We start from the raw sequence: 17,877 nt of genomic DNA, 5'->3' as shown, positions 1-17,877 counted from the left end.
CTCGCCAGTCTAACCGTGAGTCCCTCTTTCCAAGGTGGTGTGTCCTGTCCCTGCTTTGCTGTAGGAAAACTGGCAGTGGCAGCCTGTTTACCTGGCTGGACAAGACCATTTCACCGCTTCCCTCTTTGCCTCCCATGTCTCACCTCTGGCATTGAACAATAAAGCCTCGTTTTTTTCTAGAAAAAAATCATTTTTCTAGAACTTGCTTAAACTGTGCAGCATCATTAGTGAAATGCCTCTGTTTCAGTGCTTCTGCCTGGCTATTTGCATAGTGTATTCAAGTGCTCAGTCTACTGTTTCTTTTGCTTTGCCTTATAGCTAAATAATCAGTTTCTGGGAGAAGAAAAAAGGACAACATAACAACATACTTCAAAGAAGTGGACTGAAGCTGTTAACCACTGTCTTGTGGTAACAGGAATGTTTTCTGGTCTGAGCAGTGCCCTAGTCCCAAAGCCAAGCTGAGCTTCATCTGTTTTCCAGCCTTCGTGTGGTACCTAGTACCCAAGGCTCTCATGACTAGGAACAACACGGATAGTGATAATGAATATTCAGACATCCCACAAACCACTCTCAGCATCTGCCATCCTATCTGCATTAGCATCAGAGTGCACAGATAATGATCAAAGCAGCGTTTTCCTGCCAGAGGCCCCCCCTAAACCAGCCTTATTAGTATGAATCGGTGCTGATTAATGTGCTTCCTTAATGCAATTGTATCTACCCCTACTGACCGTGATTTAATAGAAAACATCTCCCCTTTTGCTTGCCTTCCTACTAATATTGCATGCAAGGCGCAAACCTTGACTGAGGGTACCAGGAGAATCAGTGGTTCAAGTTTTGCGAGAAAGAGGCCTAAAATCTGCTAAAATGCAACACACAGAAGGAGGGAATGAGCCTTTGGAGACTGTAACAGCGAGCTGCCTTCCTGTGCTAGGATGGTAGATTGGGATTCAGGCATCCTATGAGGAGATATCAGCAGCTATGCTGTTCTACAGCGATTCTGTTTATGCAGTGTATAAAATAGCCTTGCTCACTAAAACAGGCCCTTTGCTGGCTGCTGACAGACTTCTGGACCTCAGCTATGATGGAAGGAGGAGTTTGTTGCATGTTTTAGTTTGGTGCTGCTTCCTTTTTAACATCACCTGTAAAAATGAGAAAATGCTGCGTTTTGCCTTATGCTGCTGGGTAGCACCGCCTTTATCTCTGTGGGTTTTCAATGTAAATGACACGGTCCTAATGCGCTGTGTCCACGCTCCCGCACAGCGAGACACTGGGGAAATCACCACTAAACAGGCGACAGTGTTTCAATTAGGGACGGGTGAGGTCCTCTCGCCTGATTTCACATCCACTCCAAATCCTTGGTTGCTGTGGCTGGCTTGAGGTCTGCCTTAGGAGAAGAGCAAGTGGTCAGGTCAAACCTCATTCAACAATATCACAAGTGCCCCAAGGAACTGTCTGACTGAGCGACAAAAAACAAACCAGCCAACCAAAAAAAGTATGGGAGAAAAGGAACGTCGAAAGAGAAGACTACACAGAAAATTCCCATGCTCCAAATCAGCTGCTTTGCTAAGGAAAGGAGCGATACCCTTAATGTAGAATATGTGCCTCCCTTGGGCGAGTCTACTGCAAAGAGCAATTGAGAGACATCATTTGGGAGGAAAGAGGCTTCTATGTTGAATTAAACAGTTGACAAAATCCCCACAGCTTTACAGATTCTCGAAGTCAATTTAAGGAGCCCACAAAATGAGATTTTACCCCTGTGGGTTTCAGTAAAATGATATGTTCTGGAGGGTGTGTGTGCTCAGAGTCCAGCTCTTAACTGCTAGAATTGGCTGTGGCTCCACTAATTCGCTATAACTAGACTGATTTTGACACTCCCTAAAAAATGCGTGGGCCCAATTTTTAAGTGACCAGTTCTGCCAACAGGGCCAGATATTAAAACCAAACAACCCTCCAACATCTAACCAGCCTCCTACCTAATGGCTCCATCCGCCCTGCTGAAGCACATGAGGTTTTCCCCTCCTCCTCAGCTGACCGCAGTTGGAGCAAAAATTAGTCCCAGAGAGTGTGTTTCCAAAGCGCTCAACTCCCAGCAACCCAAACCATGACACACGGCTTGATTTCCCCAAGCCCTCAGAGATCTCTTTCAGCTTAGTGCATGGTATTTGGCCATGAGATGCATCCCTAGGTGCCCTCGCAGTCTGCCCACGTCTCTCTGAACTCTCTACCTAACTATATTCACCGGACTCTGTCTCACCTCTGGTTTCTTTTGTGAATAATGACTTCTCCAGCATCGTGACCAGCTGCAAGACCCCTCTCAGACACCCCCACACCCCCACGAGCCTCCTGTGCATGCAGAATGCTGCTGCCCATTTCCTCCCGTGTTGGAAGAAGGAGGACATTGTTCTCCCCACGCTAGAAGTGTCTTTCTTAAGTGCTTTGGCAATATCCATCAAAGATCCATGGAGAAAAACAGATCCCTTTCCACTTCTCATATATAGAGTTAATCCCGAACCAAGATAAGCCTTCAAATTCTTAGCAGTCTCCCACAGACCAAAGAGGAAATTGTTCCTCACCATTTAGCAGATAAAATTAGCAATCGCAGGCTTCACATACAAGCAAGATTTTAGCTCCTTTATAAAGGTTGGGACAGCAAAGCCGTGGCACAGGCTGCCTGCTCTGGGTGTGAATTTCCCGTCATGGGAAACCTTTCAGGAGAGGCTGCCCACAAACCCCTGTCAGATGTGACACAGGTATGTCTGAGTCTGCCTTGGGGAAGAGGCGTGGGTTAAATGACCTCTCAAGGTCCTTCCAGACCCGTTTCTCTATGATTCTTAGAGACAGGATCCCAGACTTGATGGACCTCTGGCCTGACCTACAGTGACAGTTCTTAGATGTGTCTGAACACATACATTGCATGCATTTCTCTCCCACTACAGCCCCTGCAGACTGCTGCGGTAGCATTCAGGGCTGAATAGCTCTTTAGCAAAGGGCAGAGCCACTGCCAGGGGCATCGCGTGGGGCAGAGATTTGCAGTCTCGATCAGAGTGAATGTTGTCAGGCAGAGAGCTGGGGATATCCACAAGCAGGAAGAAAGTCTTTTTGAAAAAGGCATATCTTCTCTGCTCCTCTGTGCAAGCAAAGACGGTGAGATGTCCTTAGTGGAAGAGTGGCAGCATAATTTCTAGTTTTTGGGGCTGTCTTCCCCCCTGAGCTGTTTTGAATGAAGAGGACAAGCCAGGACAATATATTCAACCCATGCTAACCTGCCCTTGCTCTGCGGGCTGGTGCGAGGGGAGGGGATCCTGCACTCCCCGGAGGCCGTGGGACAGGCACAACTCATTTTTCTTCCTCACACATAGATGATGTCTCGCACGTCGCTATTACTCTGCAAGTGCTTTTGGCTCTCTGCCCATGGGAGAACACTACCTGCACACATGTGGTTTCCCGGCTCCCCCCATCCCCCAGTCATCGTGTATGTGTTATCCGCGTGCGTGTTGCCAGTAGGCTATTCACTAGTACTTTCCTACCTACTAGTTTACATGGTTGTGTTTGCAAGTGGTTTTCTGAAACACAACAGGACTGTATAATTATGTAAATGTGCACATGTCTATGAGAGTTTTGCAGTCTCTTTGGGTTTTAGCGCAAATCTCATGATACTTGCTGGCTTATTCCCTTTCACTCCAAAGCGCTTGCTGTTTTAATAGGAGGTTCATATGAGCATCCCAGCTTTTCTTGTTAAAATGAAAAAAGAAAAGTGTGTTTCTGGATATCACATCTGGCAAGAAGAGCTTGAAACAGGCAACAACAGAGGCTTCAAAATGTAGAAGGCAAAGGAAAATCCAAATTCTGCCTATTCTCTGTAGTTTTTTAATTGGAAGACTTTTAAACCAAGTCCTGGTTTAAAACAGTTCTGGGGGCAAGTCCAACTCATACATGGAGATAATCTGCAAAGGTCTGTGGTAGGCAGCACACAGCTAAGGCTCATGCACAGCAGTGTGAGAACTGCCGGACTGATGTGTGTCTTGACACCTTTCTGTCTGTTCTTGCCCATGTGAACCTTATGCTATTGGCAGTTCACGTGTAGGGGTTTGGTACAGAGGCTTGGTCTGCCCATAGGTACGCTGATTTGAAAAACATGCTCGTGAACCTGCCTATGAACTTATTTGTCGCTGCAAATGAAGTACACCCAGACCCTTGGTCCCTTTTTGTCTCAGTCTCTGTTGTGCACATTGCCGTGATACTGCAGTGCCTTCATCTCACTATCAGAGCATTACATCTGAGTCTTTGAAGCAATTTGCATTGCCAGCTGAGGACCATGAAGAACCAAAGAAGTGTTTCCAGGTGGAATGGGAACAATGATGCGTCCTCCCACCGACTACGAACCTTGAGCCCACGGGAGCTGTCTGAGTTCCCACCGCCTAATAACTTAGCCAAGCTACAGGTGCTGTAGGAAACCAACGTACCTGTATATTTTATATCTGGTTGTAAATCCTTGACGATGTCTTTCCACAAAGGATAAGTAGCTCCGCGAGTGGTGGAAAGGCCCCCTGTCTGAAATAAGCCAATCAAATTCCTTGGAGACATGTTGGTTGGTAGCAGCTGGGTCCTGGTGGGAGGGCTGTACTAGTATATGGTCCCATATAAACAGGAGGTAGAGGAACTCAACAAGCCTCCAGTTCATGCTTTTCTGTCTGCCTTTTTCCTCTCATTCTTGCTCCATTCTGTGGAGTCCTGTTGAAAAAGAGAGGGAAGAGGAGGAAGGAAAGAGAGAGAGAGAAATGGAGGGGAGGAGAGGGAGGAGGGAGAGAAAGAGAGAGTTTAAAAATGGGAAATGTTTTGATCCTTTGACAACTGTCTCTCAGGGTGAAAATAGACATGAAAAATCAAGTTTTAAAAGACTTCAGTCTGCCTGTGTTACAGCTTAGAGTATTTGGCAGTGTTTTATTCATGTACCTAAGTGGTGTCTTTAACCTCCTGAGCATATATCACCTTTGAAATAATCAGGTCCTGACCTGAGACATCCTCACCCCAGCTTTTCCATCCTTTCCCTCATGAAGTTCTCCGCAGTGCCGCAAAGGCGAGTGAAGGCTGGGCGCAGAAGGTGGCCGCACCCTAGGCTACAATTACGCCGTTATTGTCCCTTTAATGCTGTGCCAGAGAAACGTGTCTTCTGCTTTCATGTCTCTCTGATGATCTGTAATCCATACTCCATGCAACCTGAGCAATCTATAAAGACCCAGCTCTTACTTTAAAGTGTTGCCAAAAAAGAAATAAAACAAAATAATTACCCAGGCTTCAGTGATGAGCACAGGCGGACACACGGACACACACACACACGGGGACACACATGACTATGAAATCCTGCCAAACTTTGAAAGATAAAAATCACTTCAACCTGCTCTCCTGCCTGGGTGTTTGGGAGGTGTGTGTCTGGTGGAGGGGGAGAGGGTCTGTTGCTATTTCGATTACAGTAGGACCTCGAGGCTCTTCCCAAGATCAAGGCTCTGCGGGGCGACATACTGAACATGCATATTCAGTGTTGGAGATTTACTAGGGAGCTTAAGGGGATGCTTCACACCACCTGGTGCAGGGCACGCTGTCGCTCACATGATGGGAGAGTGGCTCTCCCGCTGCACCCCCCATCAAACGATGGCTGCGGACAGCCCTGCTACGAGCCAGCTCCTCTCCCCGATGTGTTTAACGGCTAAACAGACAAGACATATGATGAGTGGGAAGGGAAACAGAGGGGTGAAATGCCTTGCCAAAGGTTACGCAGCAAGCCACAGATACAGCTGGAAGAGAGCCCTCTCCTCCTGACTCCCATTTCCAGCATTTCAGCCATTAGATCATCCACCTCCGCAGCCAGGCTGTTGGCGTGATGCCCCTCTCTGAACGAAGCTGTGTGCTCCATTGGTGGAAGGTGAGCCGCTTTCTTAGCTGGCACCCTGCTTCTGGTGTGGACCCCCTCCCCTTCTGCTCCTTAACCACAACACGGCTGCAACAGCAGCCCAGCGTGTTGGGTTGTGCTTCTCATCGCTGGGAGTTGCTGATGCTGCTCTGAAAAAGACCTCTCCATACGCAGGACGTGTTCCTCCTCCTGCCCACCTCCTGTCCATCTGGCTGCCTTGATGAGTTTTGTGGGGGATGTGCCAACACGGAGGGCATGCCCGGGTAGGCAGAGCGATCTTGAGGCTGCATCCCCTGCTCTGGGAGCACAAACCTGGCCAAAAGTTGTCCTCAGGACAGGCGATACCCACCTATGCCTGCGGAATATAGTGCAGAGAGACTGTAGCTGCTCTTTAAAGCAGGAGAAATTAGGCTATGCAGAGCTCTGCTACAGTGAGATCTAGTGTCAGGCTTATTTGTACGTCTCCAGAAACCCTTCTGGTTTTGAGTCTGAGTCCACCAAAAGCACTCTGAATGTCTGTAATTCCTACAGAGAAAAGGTTTTGCTGAGAGTGTAGGAGAGGCCGAACCGAGGTGTGCTAGGGGTGCCATGCACATTTGCGGCACTGCGTGTGAACGTGAGGCCTTGGCTGGTGTGAGCAGCACAGTATAGACCAGAGGGCATCAGCATTTGCAGCCGGCGTGGCCACCTCCTCAGCTCCAGGAGCTTTCAGGGGGAGCACGGCAAAGCTGCAGCCCATGGCAGCGAGCGTGCATGGCTTCTGCGCGGGCGGACTGAACCCGGGAGTGCGACGGGGAGCACAAGTGCCGAGTGTGTGTGCGCGCCGGAGTGTGTGGGAGTCTGCACGTGTGCACAGCATGTGTTTGTGGAGCTGCAGTGAGCTCAGAAGCACTTGACAAAACGGAGTTGTATAAGTCTGGTTAAAAATGACAGTCAGCTGTTGTATTACACGAAGAAATGAAAAAAATTAAGTATGGGAAAGTCAACGAATGTTTGCTTTTTCTGTTGGGCACATATAAACTTCTTTCCAATTGCAGATAGAATATTACTGTTATTAAACCTAATGGTACCTGTAGCTCCTGACTGAGGAGGTTGTTCCTGTTCTGGACGCATGTGTTTAATATTATTCTTCACCACTGACTCCTACTTCACCCCTAGATGTGGCAGTTCTCGGTGCTTTAGTCCCTCGCCTCTCAGAAAGGTGTGTTTCTACTTTACCTTACAAAACTTGGGGTTTGGGGAGTTTCTAGCCCCACATTGAGGGGAATACAGTATATTCCAAGTGGGCTACAATACAGCTCTGCTTCCACTTGCAGTGGTCGTGAACCCGAGGTGATTACTGGGAAATGCTCCCAGCTACATCCCACCCTCAGCATTTCCAAATTCCAGTTCAGGAGTTTATTTCTCCTGCTTCTGCATCCAGGCTGCTTCTCTGCCTTGCTGCTCTTTGCAGATCTACACCGTCCCATCACAGTAAGCAGCTGCAAACTCAGCACATTTGCCATTAGATGGGTATGCAGATTTGCTGCTGATAACTATCAGTTGTTCTGTACACATTGTCCAAACTCGCTTGGTTGTCTGTTCATTAAATTCATCCGTAACTACTTCCTTCATCAGCCAGCCTGGATCAGTTTTCCTTTAAACATTTCACTTTCTATTGAACTTCTGTTGCAAAGAGAGGAAGGGAACTTTTACATACCAAAGCGGAGTGACAGCTCACCTCCAGTTCCCAGCACAGTGCAAGTGCCAAAAGAAATGGGTTTCAGAGAAATCCCAGTGTGTCCTCCCACATGCGAGCACTGTACATTGGGGAAATATCAGCTTATAAAACAGAGGAGATATTCACTAATTCCCCCCACGCACCTCTTCATCCTCTCTTCCTTTCCTTTTACGTCAAAGTGAGAGTCAGGATGATTAGAGTTGTGATGGCTCTTAACCAAGGGTTAAGACATGGGGAGAACATGCCTTGAGATCACTAGAAGAAATGGACACATCTCCAGGCTGGTAGCTGGCTGTAAGTACCAGTGCTGAGAGCAGGGAATGGTGCCTGAGGCCATGGAAGATGGTAGAGTGCAATTGGGTAGACAACTATCACACCATCAACTTTAATTTTTTAGTAGTATCGTTTTCCCCCCTGTAGCTGCTGTAGAGATGTTGTTTTGCATTAAAGATTAATACACACCACGGGGCTGGTCCCCATGGAAGTTATAAAGCTTACTAAAGTGGGATTATTTTGTGTCTAAGGCAATATTGTGAGGTGCATTCAATTTATCTCCTAACAAGTTTGAATCTGAAATTACTTTGTTAGGTGTCTTTATGGAGGTCCACTGATGTAAAACATGTTCTGGGGATTTTGCAAAAGGGACAGGGGAAGAAGGGGCAGGGAGGCGATGTCTCCAAGTATATAGCCCTTGGGTGGGAGACCCCAGACTAACTAAAAGCTAAATCTGGCACAGAAGCAATCTCTGCACTAAAGGGGAGGCTTGGGGAAGTCAGACACTGGGTTTTGACCCAGGAATCCAGCATTCCTCTCAATTCTGCCCCAGACACCCTCTGTGATATTGGGCAGTGCCCTTACATGCTTTTTTGCCTCACTTTCCAATTATCAGCATGGAGACGCAATAGTATTTGATGACTACTTGGACCATGAACTTGTTGGAGAGGCCATCATCTGGTATAGCACCTAGCAAAACGCAGTCCTGCTGCCCACATGGCTCACTGGGTGTTCCTGCCCTGTAAGCAAGGAATGACAACCATCTCAAGGTGTCAGCAAGCTTCGTAATGCAGCAGTTAAAAAAATCCAAGCTGCAAAGCCCATTTCCACTCAGGAGCACTACAGAGCAATGCAGTGATCTGGGTCCTTCTGATTCATGTCAACAAACATGATCATGCAATTGTCACATCTGTTAATAAACACGATGGGTGAGTGAGCTAGGACATAGGCTAGAGTTCACAGTAAATAAGTACTGGGAGAAGAAAATATTAGAGGTACTGATTCTGAGCCACGTTACAATCTGTTTCCAGCATTGTCCCTCCTGAAGGCACATCCATCAGTGCAAACGGAGATTTCTGTTACAACCCCTTTTAGTTTGTTAGATGGTTTAAGATGGTCTTATTCTAAGCTGAATTCAGCCTGGAACATTAAATGTTCTTTGTCTTATGACTCTTCAGGATTCTTGGAGAAAAAATAGGCAAGTACTTTCTGTAAAGTGCAAGTTGTATTTGAATGTACACTTAATTTCATTGTGATTGATATCTGTGTGTTAATTATATTCTATTTTAGGCAATACCTTTGCTGTCACAAGGCAGCGCCTTTTATCCAAGGAGTTCAAATTGAATTAGAGACATTAATTAAAGCTCTCAGCACTCTAGTAAGGCAGGCAAGTGCTGATACTCCCATTGTTTCTTGAAATAAGAAGAAAGGAATAAAGCTGGGTGTCTACTTAGCCACTTAAAAGGTAATTTTTATACAGCGGGGTAGCTCAGAATGATAGATTTTGCACAAAATGATATTGCAAGGTCTGTTTCATATGAGGGAGGCTGCGTAGCCCCAGATCACTGCTATAAACGGGCAGGCAGAATGCAGGAGCTCTGACGCTCCATCGCTTGCTGTAAACATTCCACCACTCCTCTGGCTCCTGGGATTTTCTACCTTTCTTCTAACCCCTGTACCTTTCATTTATCCCTTCTATTAGATTCAAATTGATCTTGCACACATCCCTTCTGTTTTCTCATGCTCATTGTTGTAAACTCTTTCCATCAGAAATGCAGACTCAGGAAAGAGAAATTACTGAACACATTATTTGCAGTAAAGAAATAAGTCCCCTATCTCCTTAAGCTTCATGCACCAATAATTCTTTCTTGTGTCCCACATTTGGTTCTTGGCAGGTTGAGAGAGGTTCTGCCTGCTGCCATTTACCAGAGGGAAGAGGCTAACAATTGCTATTTGTATCTGAAACACTTCTGTTCTGCAGCAACTTCACACGCTGCTTTAGGATGCGGATAAATTAGTAACAGACTAAAGTGTCGAGGGAGAGATGAAACAGCTTATGTTAGTTTAGAGCTCGACCCTGTAAAGTGACGAACGTCTGACCTCATTTCAGCAAACTGCTTAAGTGTATCCGTAATTTTAAGTATGGGAGACACTCTCCTAGATTTTTTTCATCTATCCCTGCTTTAAGTTAACTGTACACTCACATTCCTGCTAGACAGGTAACTACTGCCCCACACCTTCAGAATTTAACTGGTGTTAAGTTGCTGAGTGTAACTGGAGCAGTAACGTTTATGTCCTGCACCTAATCCAGAGATGGCTCATGGAAGCGCTGGAAGGCTGTTACTGCCCGTGAAGCAGCTTTAGCTGTCCTCTGGAAACACTGGCCAGCAATCCAACCAAGCTGAGGACATCTTTCCTGTGTCAGGACCAGGGGAAAACAGGGAACATGGATGGAAAGGGATGGGGAATCCAATCTGTTGGAGTTTTTTAAGTCATATGAACTTCTGTGGATAAACCTGAGCCCTGGGAACACAGAATTTGGCCATTTCTGCCCTAGATATCTTTATAGCTCAAACTACAGAGGCTGATACCTGACTAGACTCAGGGATGGAGCTGCAATTCAGCAGTGGCTCTGACTTTCTGGATGACTGTGGCATGTAACATCCTAAAATCCCAAATGATTGCAAAGCTATTTCTTTATGGAACTGGGATTTCTCCATTTCAGGCAGTGATGAGTGAATCCCTCCCCAAACCTTGGTAATTCTGCACTGATCAGTGTCTAAATTTGCACTTATTCTTTAACCATTTCAGTTTAAAATATGCATGAGTGGTTAGACCTGAGGGTTATTCATCAGCTGAAACATTTTTGGCTGAGGAAAGGCAAGGAGGGAGGATGAGAAATACCTCTCCAAAAATACCAACACAGTCCACAAATTCACTTCACTTTTGCCAAATTGTTCATGCTGAAAAAAATAATGATCGGGAGATGTCAGCATTTTGATTGTGAGAGCATTAAGGGGAAACATTTCCAAATCTCCATTTGAAACTACTAGAGCTTTTTCTTTTTCTCCTTTTGATTTGTCTTTCTAGCCTCTTAAGAGACAACAGTGATAAAAATATTTCTTTTGACCCCAAATGACTTAGAGGAGAAAAGGTTTTTTTCTTTTCAGTTTGTCAACACTTTGCTTACAACTTGTCAGAATATTCAGTGAACCAAAAACACCCTAAAAATCCTTTGTTATTAATGCAGTTCAACCAGCAGCCTAAAGGGAGCAGGTTTTGTGCAGAAACTAATTACTCCCTGCCTATAGCGAGGTGAGAATCACACTGGTAACAACTAGGTACCTGTTTTCAGCTTGTTTGTCCCCGCACTTCAGCTAATTATAAACTACTGGTGTTATTATGATGAGGATGAGAGGTTGTTTGAAACTGAAGAACTGTGGCAGGCGTGCAACCTCCATCAAGTCACAACATCAGGTGGTGCTGGACAGAGGGAATTAAACTCCGTTACTCCTCGTCATAAATCTACTAGCCAAGGTGCCAAAGCCACCGCTCTGAAATCCAGGATCCACGGACACTTGGTTCAGGGCTCTACTTAGAAAGGGGCTCCACCTAACAGTGCTCAGTAGATTGGGAGCTGAATTAAAAGGACCTTCTGCGTGTGCACCCAGATATGTGGTGAAGTCACATTTTGAAGACAGTCCGGCCGAACGGTATCGTGCTAGGTGCTGTACAAACAGAAACCAGAAAGGCAGTCCATGCCCCAAAAAGCTTACAATCTAATTAGAAGACCAAGGACACCAGATGGCCAGGGACAGATGGGGGAACGCAAGGGAACAGTGAGATAATACCGCTCAGCGGGCTGCGGAGCAGTGGTGTCAGCACACCAGCAGCCCTACTGTTGGCAAGATTTTGATAGCTATTGTCATAAATGAGAGTTATAAATAGGGAGGCTGGATAATGAGCTAGCTTTGTAGATGTTTGTGAGGAACTCCTCTCATTTGTGAAGTGGCAGAGATAGAATGAATATAGATGGTAATAATAATGATAAATTGCCCTTTTCTGAGCTGCTTATTAAAAAAAAAATATGGTGGGTTGTGAGCAGTGATTTCTATTAAACACTGCCCTGAACTTGAAATTATTCCTACTATTATTAAATTATTGTCCAAGCTAGTCCACTTCCCCATAATTTCATTCTAAGTTACACAAAAATGCAGCTCTGTCTTCTGTCTTCCTCAGTATTTATACACCTCATATCAAAGTCCAGTAATCTCATAAGTATTAATAGGTTTTTATCCTTGCAGTAGCTTTAGGAGATCAGGAAATTCTGTTTTTCCCATTCTGCAGAATGGGAATTGAGACACGGGGTAGATTAATGGCTTGTCCCAGATCATTTTATAACTGCTTCAGGAATTCAACCCAAATCTCTTAAGTCTCAGCTCAATGCTACGTCTCCTTGCAGTACCCTTCCTACGCACCTTCATGCTACTATTCCAGAATTAGCTAAGACTTGCCACAGAGCTGCTTTGAATTTTTTTGGATTGCTCATTTTATGTCAGAAAAATGCCAATTCATCAGAGGCAAAACACTTTGTAGAAATTTGTTGATTTAAGGGAAAAAAAAGCATTTTGATAAAGTCAGCTTTTCTTTGGAACAGAATGTGTCAAGTGTTCTGTTTGGAAAGGATCGGTTCAAGATTGTGTTTTGTTTTTCATTACATGTTGAGTAATATACATTAAAAATCAAAATGAAGTGTTTTCTTAAACAGTATGTTTTGACTGAGCCAAAATAGATTTTGTAATTTATGCATAAAAGGAAATATCCAAATTTAATACTTTTCTTGCATTTTGGAACAAAAAATACCTGCAAACCACACCCAATTAACTGAACAAAAATCATACTATTCCCTACAATTTTTACTGGAAATTTGAGAAGAAGAGAAATCTGAAAACTGAGTTCAAAGAGGCCTGTGTCAGGGTCCGGAAACCGCGGTTTTTGCTTCTGTGTGTCAGTCTTGCCTTTCTAATATATTCCAATGCAACAATTTGGACCTGTAAGCAGAAAGCTTGAAGGAAAAAAAATCGATTCCAAAACTGCCCTGAAGAGCAATAATGTAATGTTCAATCCAAAAGGTCAACTGTTATCCCACACCTGACATTCTTTGCAATATTTTTGTTGTTCTGAAGTTCATTCCTGGGCAGGGACTTGAGCACCACAGCCACATGGACTGATCCCGCTCCATAGGTTTTGGGAAATGCAAGCTAACACTGCTTATTTTGGTATGCTAAGAAGCTGAGTTTACCTAATGATCCTTGCAAATGACATATCATCCTGTTTTTCTTGCCCCACAGAAAGGAGCTTAGCTCTTGACCTGGGTCTTTTGTGTTCCTCAGCCCTTACTGGAGGAGCAGAAGGGGTTAAAATCCACAGGCCATTGCTTCTCCTGGTTCAGCTCCTGCTGCTTGGATAATGACAGCCCTGCCTGCCAGGATGAAAAGCACCATTTAACTCAGCGCTTCCTATGGGCACCAGGTTCTGCCACCATTCACACTGGATGAAGCCAAAGGAACCAGGGGCAGCTGAAGAGAGGAGGGAAAAAGGACCCCGAGTTGTTGGCGGCTGCAAATTCTGGCCCCGGGCAGATCCGCCTCTTTTATCACACTGAGCAGATGAAGAATTTGCTGTGGCCATAAAAATCAACCCGTGCATTTAGCCGCACCGGCTCCTGCAGCCACAGCCTCAGACCCTTGTGCAACAGTCCTGCCAGGCCACGGCAGAGACGAGGTGAGACCTCTCAAGGACGGCATGGCTCAGACTTCTGCGGAGGAACAGAGCTGTAGCCAGAACCAGGGTGAGGATAACTGGTCACTGATGTGGGCCTTCATACCCCTGCAGCTACCTGATGGATACTGCCCAGTGACTGAGAGGTGTGTTAAACAAATCGCTGATTTAAGTATTTAGGACAGATTCCTTTAGTGCGTAGGACACTGGTCTGAGGTTGAAAACACTCAGGTTCAGCTCCTTCTACTGCCCTGCCGCCCCATATAGGGAAAGTTATGTGCACATTAATGCACAGGAGCTTAAATTCAGGCTAGAAATGTGAGCTAGAATGTGTAATAGCCCCAAATAACACCATTTTATTGGCAGCTTCTGAAACAGAAGCCAGAAATCTTGAGTTTAGGTCTCCTGCTGTAAGCATGCATCTACGCAGGCTCTGCGGTTGCAGGTTGTGCTGGAAGGTCTATTGAAGTCAATGAGCCTTGGGTTGGATCTCATTGTGAAAAGATAATCAAATATCATATTAAATCTTCATTCGGAACAGCATATTAAATTAGAAGCTCAAATTAACCTGAAACTGCATTTATATAATGAGAAGATTTAAAATCTGCGTATCATGAAGGTGGGAGAACTCCTAGCCAAAGCCATTCTCACCAGCCTTGAATCCCGGAGCCAATCTACCTGCAGCGCTGCATTTCTGCCTCTTCCCTAAACCCTAACCCTGGGATTTCCACTGAGGCCGAAGGATGTGTGGAAAATAAAGCCGCCTCATACTTCCCAGTATTAATCTGTCAAACACAGAGGGCTGTTTAGCTAGACCCCAACCGATGCCAAGAACTGAAATATCCCAGAGGATATTGAGAATCCACACTGGCATCTCACGGGCACAAATAGCCTCTTCCGTCTGTGCACCAATCCTGCAACGCAGATTCGCTCAAAACTGAAGGAACTCAGTCCTTGCTAGGATTAAAGTCCAAAACCACTTAGATCTGAGCATCTCAAACATTAAAGCAGTTTGGTACCCAAGTTTAAGGCCACCTCTAGCTGTGAATTTTATTTATTTCCTTCTTTGAGACTGTTCTGCTCTGTGCTAAATCCATCTTCTGACCACCTGGAGCGTTTGAGAGTCTTGGCTGTGGTGCTTGTCTGTTTAGATAGACTGTAAGTAGAGCTGGTCAAAAAATTTTGACAGAACAGTTTTTAGTAGGAAAACGCAGTTCTCTTGAAATCGAAACGTTGCATGGGAACATGTCAATTTTCACAAACTTTTTTATGTTTAAAGTGTCAAAACAAATCATTTTGATTTTCTCTCTTCATTTCAGTTATACTGGAGTGTTTTATTTTGAGGAGATAAACACATGATTTTTATGTTGTTTCAATTAATTTGCTTTGACATTTTAAAATATTTTGTATTGTATTGATATATGTTTAAAATATACTATATATTGCATAGAATATTTGATGGTGTTTTATTTATTATATGTGTTATCGTTATACAATGCTAAATATTTCCCATGGCATTTTAGTGCTTCAGCACCACAGAAACAGAAGCTATTGATGGTCTCAAATTATTATTGCTTTTAAATTTTTAGGCCATAGGAGTTTTGTGGGAGCATGGTTCTCATTCAGAGTGGAGCTTAAAAAAAACAACCACAAATCAAAAGGCGAGAATTTCCCAAGGAAATAACATGTCCATTTTCCAAGCAGCTCTGTCAGCTCAATGACTGCATAGCACAGCTCCGGTCCCCTCTGCACAAAACCAACTTGTCTGCTTGTTAAAAAAAAGAAAAAAAGAAAGAAAATGCAGATTTTCCCAGAGTGGAATTTGCATGTAACATTTTCATGAGCATCAGGGATTTAAAAGTCTGAATACCATTGACCTCCTGGGGCCTTTGGCTTCCAAACCATTTATGTACTTTTAAAAGATATATTCCATCTCTTTCTTGGAAGTCTACCTGGTAATTTTTTTTTCTTCTTTTAAACCATATTTTTGCTCCTCCATACATAGGAGAGGGGAATTGCTACCCATGAATTTGCAGCATCAAGTCTGTGTAGGTGGTGGTAAAAGCGGGTTGAAAAAAAGGGCAAGGCGAGTGGCAAAAGGGAAGGAGAGAACGGCGGCGTGGAGCAGAGCCTGTAATGAGGCAACTCTATTGATTCTTCATTTCATGGATGAAAATGTCCCCAACAGCTCCTGTGCATTCACTGCAGTTCGATAAGAGATTGAGGGCAGCGGGTCTCGGTACCGAGGGCTGCGCGCTGTAGTGCTGCCAGCGCCTGTTTGCGGGGCTGAGCGGCGAGAGGACGGAGAGTCCATTTTAAACGTACGTGCAGAGAACATCATCTGCGAAGGCAGGGCCGTAATACAAGGCTGTGCGTGATGGTGGTCGGAGCAGGAGACAGAGCATGCCTATGCATGACCACCCTCGTTTCCCTTCTCCTCCCTTTCACCAGGCTAAAAGGAAGTTTAAATTGGTAGTAAGGGTGCTCCTTCCCATTGCAAGGCTGCCAGCACCCCTCGGAGAGAGGGGTTAGTCCCGACTGCCACGTGGGCTTCGCAGGGGCGAGCATGGTGTTTTGTGCAATGGGAATAAAAAGGAGAAGCATCCCCAGTCTTTGGAGGTTTATTTAAAGTAGCAGGGGGCTTTTCTGTCTGCTTTTTCTCTTAAAGGGACATGCCTCTATCACCAGGCACTGCAGTTTGAAATCTGAATTCCCCCACGCAGCTGCTCCGAGTGCCCCTCTGCATGCAGATTCGCCTGGTTATCTACTCTTGCTCCAGCTGGCCTGTCACTACAGATTACAGCTTTTTGCTAATAGGGAGTACTGCTGTAGTCGGAGACTTCCATGAAAAGCTGATGTTTCCACCTCCCCGCCCCACAAATGGCTCCATCCCAGCCGACATTTCTGTACGCGTGGCCTCATCTCTGGGGTGGGAAAGGAGCAAAGTGCCTTAATTTGTTTCTGTGTTAGGCAACCACGGAACAAGTTGAAGGCAGAAAAAGATGTTTGAGGATGATAGATTTTGCAAACTGTGGATTAGTTACTTGAAAGTTGATCTTATCCCTTGTCATCAGCACATCCGTAATATTGTAGCCCCATCCCCGTCAGCAACAGTGCAACTGAGCGCTGAATTACCCCCTGGAAGAGTCCTCGAGGGAAATGCTTCATTACTCCAAGCCACACTGTGGAGTCTCTTTGGAAAGGAGGAATGCTCCTGCGAGGAGAGATTGCCCATCCATGCCAGACACTGCAAATCATTAGCCCTTCATTGCCAGAGGATATGAAGGCTGCTGACAGATCGAAAAGAGTTGGCGTGGACACTTGACCTTTCTCCATTGCCAGGAGGAAATCACTGACCAGGAAGAATAGCACATGCTCTACTAGGCTCTACAAAGGGAGGGAAGAGGGTCTGGAAGAATTCAGAGCTATTTGTAAAACAAACACTGTTGCTTCAGCACAACCTGTGCAGTTGGCCAGCATTGCCATCACTGGTGGGCATGCTGAAGGGGTGAATTCCAGTTTGGCTTGTGCCAGGCGCCATCACAACTCCTCCTGCTCCAAAGGGGACATTCAGAACAAGGATCTGCCCAGAAGGCTTTCTTGTGGATGCTGAAAGATTCACACCTTTGCGGGCTGGGAACAGGACAGGAGATGCTAAACTGTAGTTTACAGTTTCATTGGCAGAGTGTCCTGCCAAAGGGAGAGAGCAGTCCCCTCCACCAGCAGGCACACAGCTGACTTCTGCTAGATTTTCCCCACTGCTTGATAGATCCCACATGCCTCTGCCGCCTCCCAAAGTGACTCTGTCTGAAAGCAATCCAGAGCAGGCATCACATTTACTTCTTCAACAGCCTGACTCCCAGAAAGATCCCGTGCAATCAGCTGGCCAAATCCAAATCTGAAAAACACCTCCATCAGTGGTCATGATTAATTAATTCTACTTCGACATTCCCCAGGGCACCACCAGCTCATCAGAGCTGCCGGAGAAAGAGACATTGCTGTGGAAAAGGAATAAACGGACTTTCCTCAACTGCAGCCATGGAATTAGATAATAAATAGCTAGCTAGATAAATAATTTTCTGTGAGTGTTAAATCAAATGCAGAACAGGAATACAACTAGCTGGCTTATCCCTGTGAAATCAAAGGTGTTTGGAAGGAGTTTCCAAAGAAAGAAGGGTATTTAGAGTCTACTGTG

The 17,877-nt window shown here is 45.3% G+C and overlaps 1 protein-coding gene across 1 annotated transcript in view; it reads right to left on the bottom strand.

Annotated features, from left to right (window-relative positions):
• The window catches only part of BRINP1 (BMP/retinoic acid inducible neural specific 1), an 87,378-nt gene that overhangs the window by 54,583 nt on the left and 14,918 nt on the right, over positions 1 to 17,877 (bottom strand). The window contains exon 2 of the mRNA XM_075170419.1: positions 4,464 to 4,731. Within this exon, the coding sequence (XP_075026520.1) occupies positions 4,464 to 4,681 (218 nt within the window). The 5' untranslated portion in view covers positions 4,682 to 4,731. The remainder of the gene's footprint in view (positions 1 to 4,463; positions 4,732 to 17,877) is intronic.

This window comes from Calonectris borealis, chromosome 21 (genome assembly GCF_964195595.1).
Source record: "Calonectris borealis chromosome 21, bCalBor7.hap1.2, whole genome shotgun sequence".
Lineage (NCBI taxonomy): Eukaryota > Metazoa > Chordata > Aves > Procellariiformes > Procellariidae > Calonectris > Calonectris borealis.
This window is presented reverse-complemented; position numbering and strand designations above follow the sequence as displayed.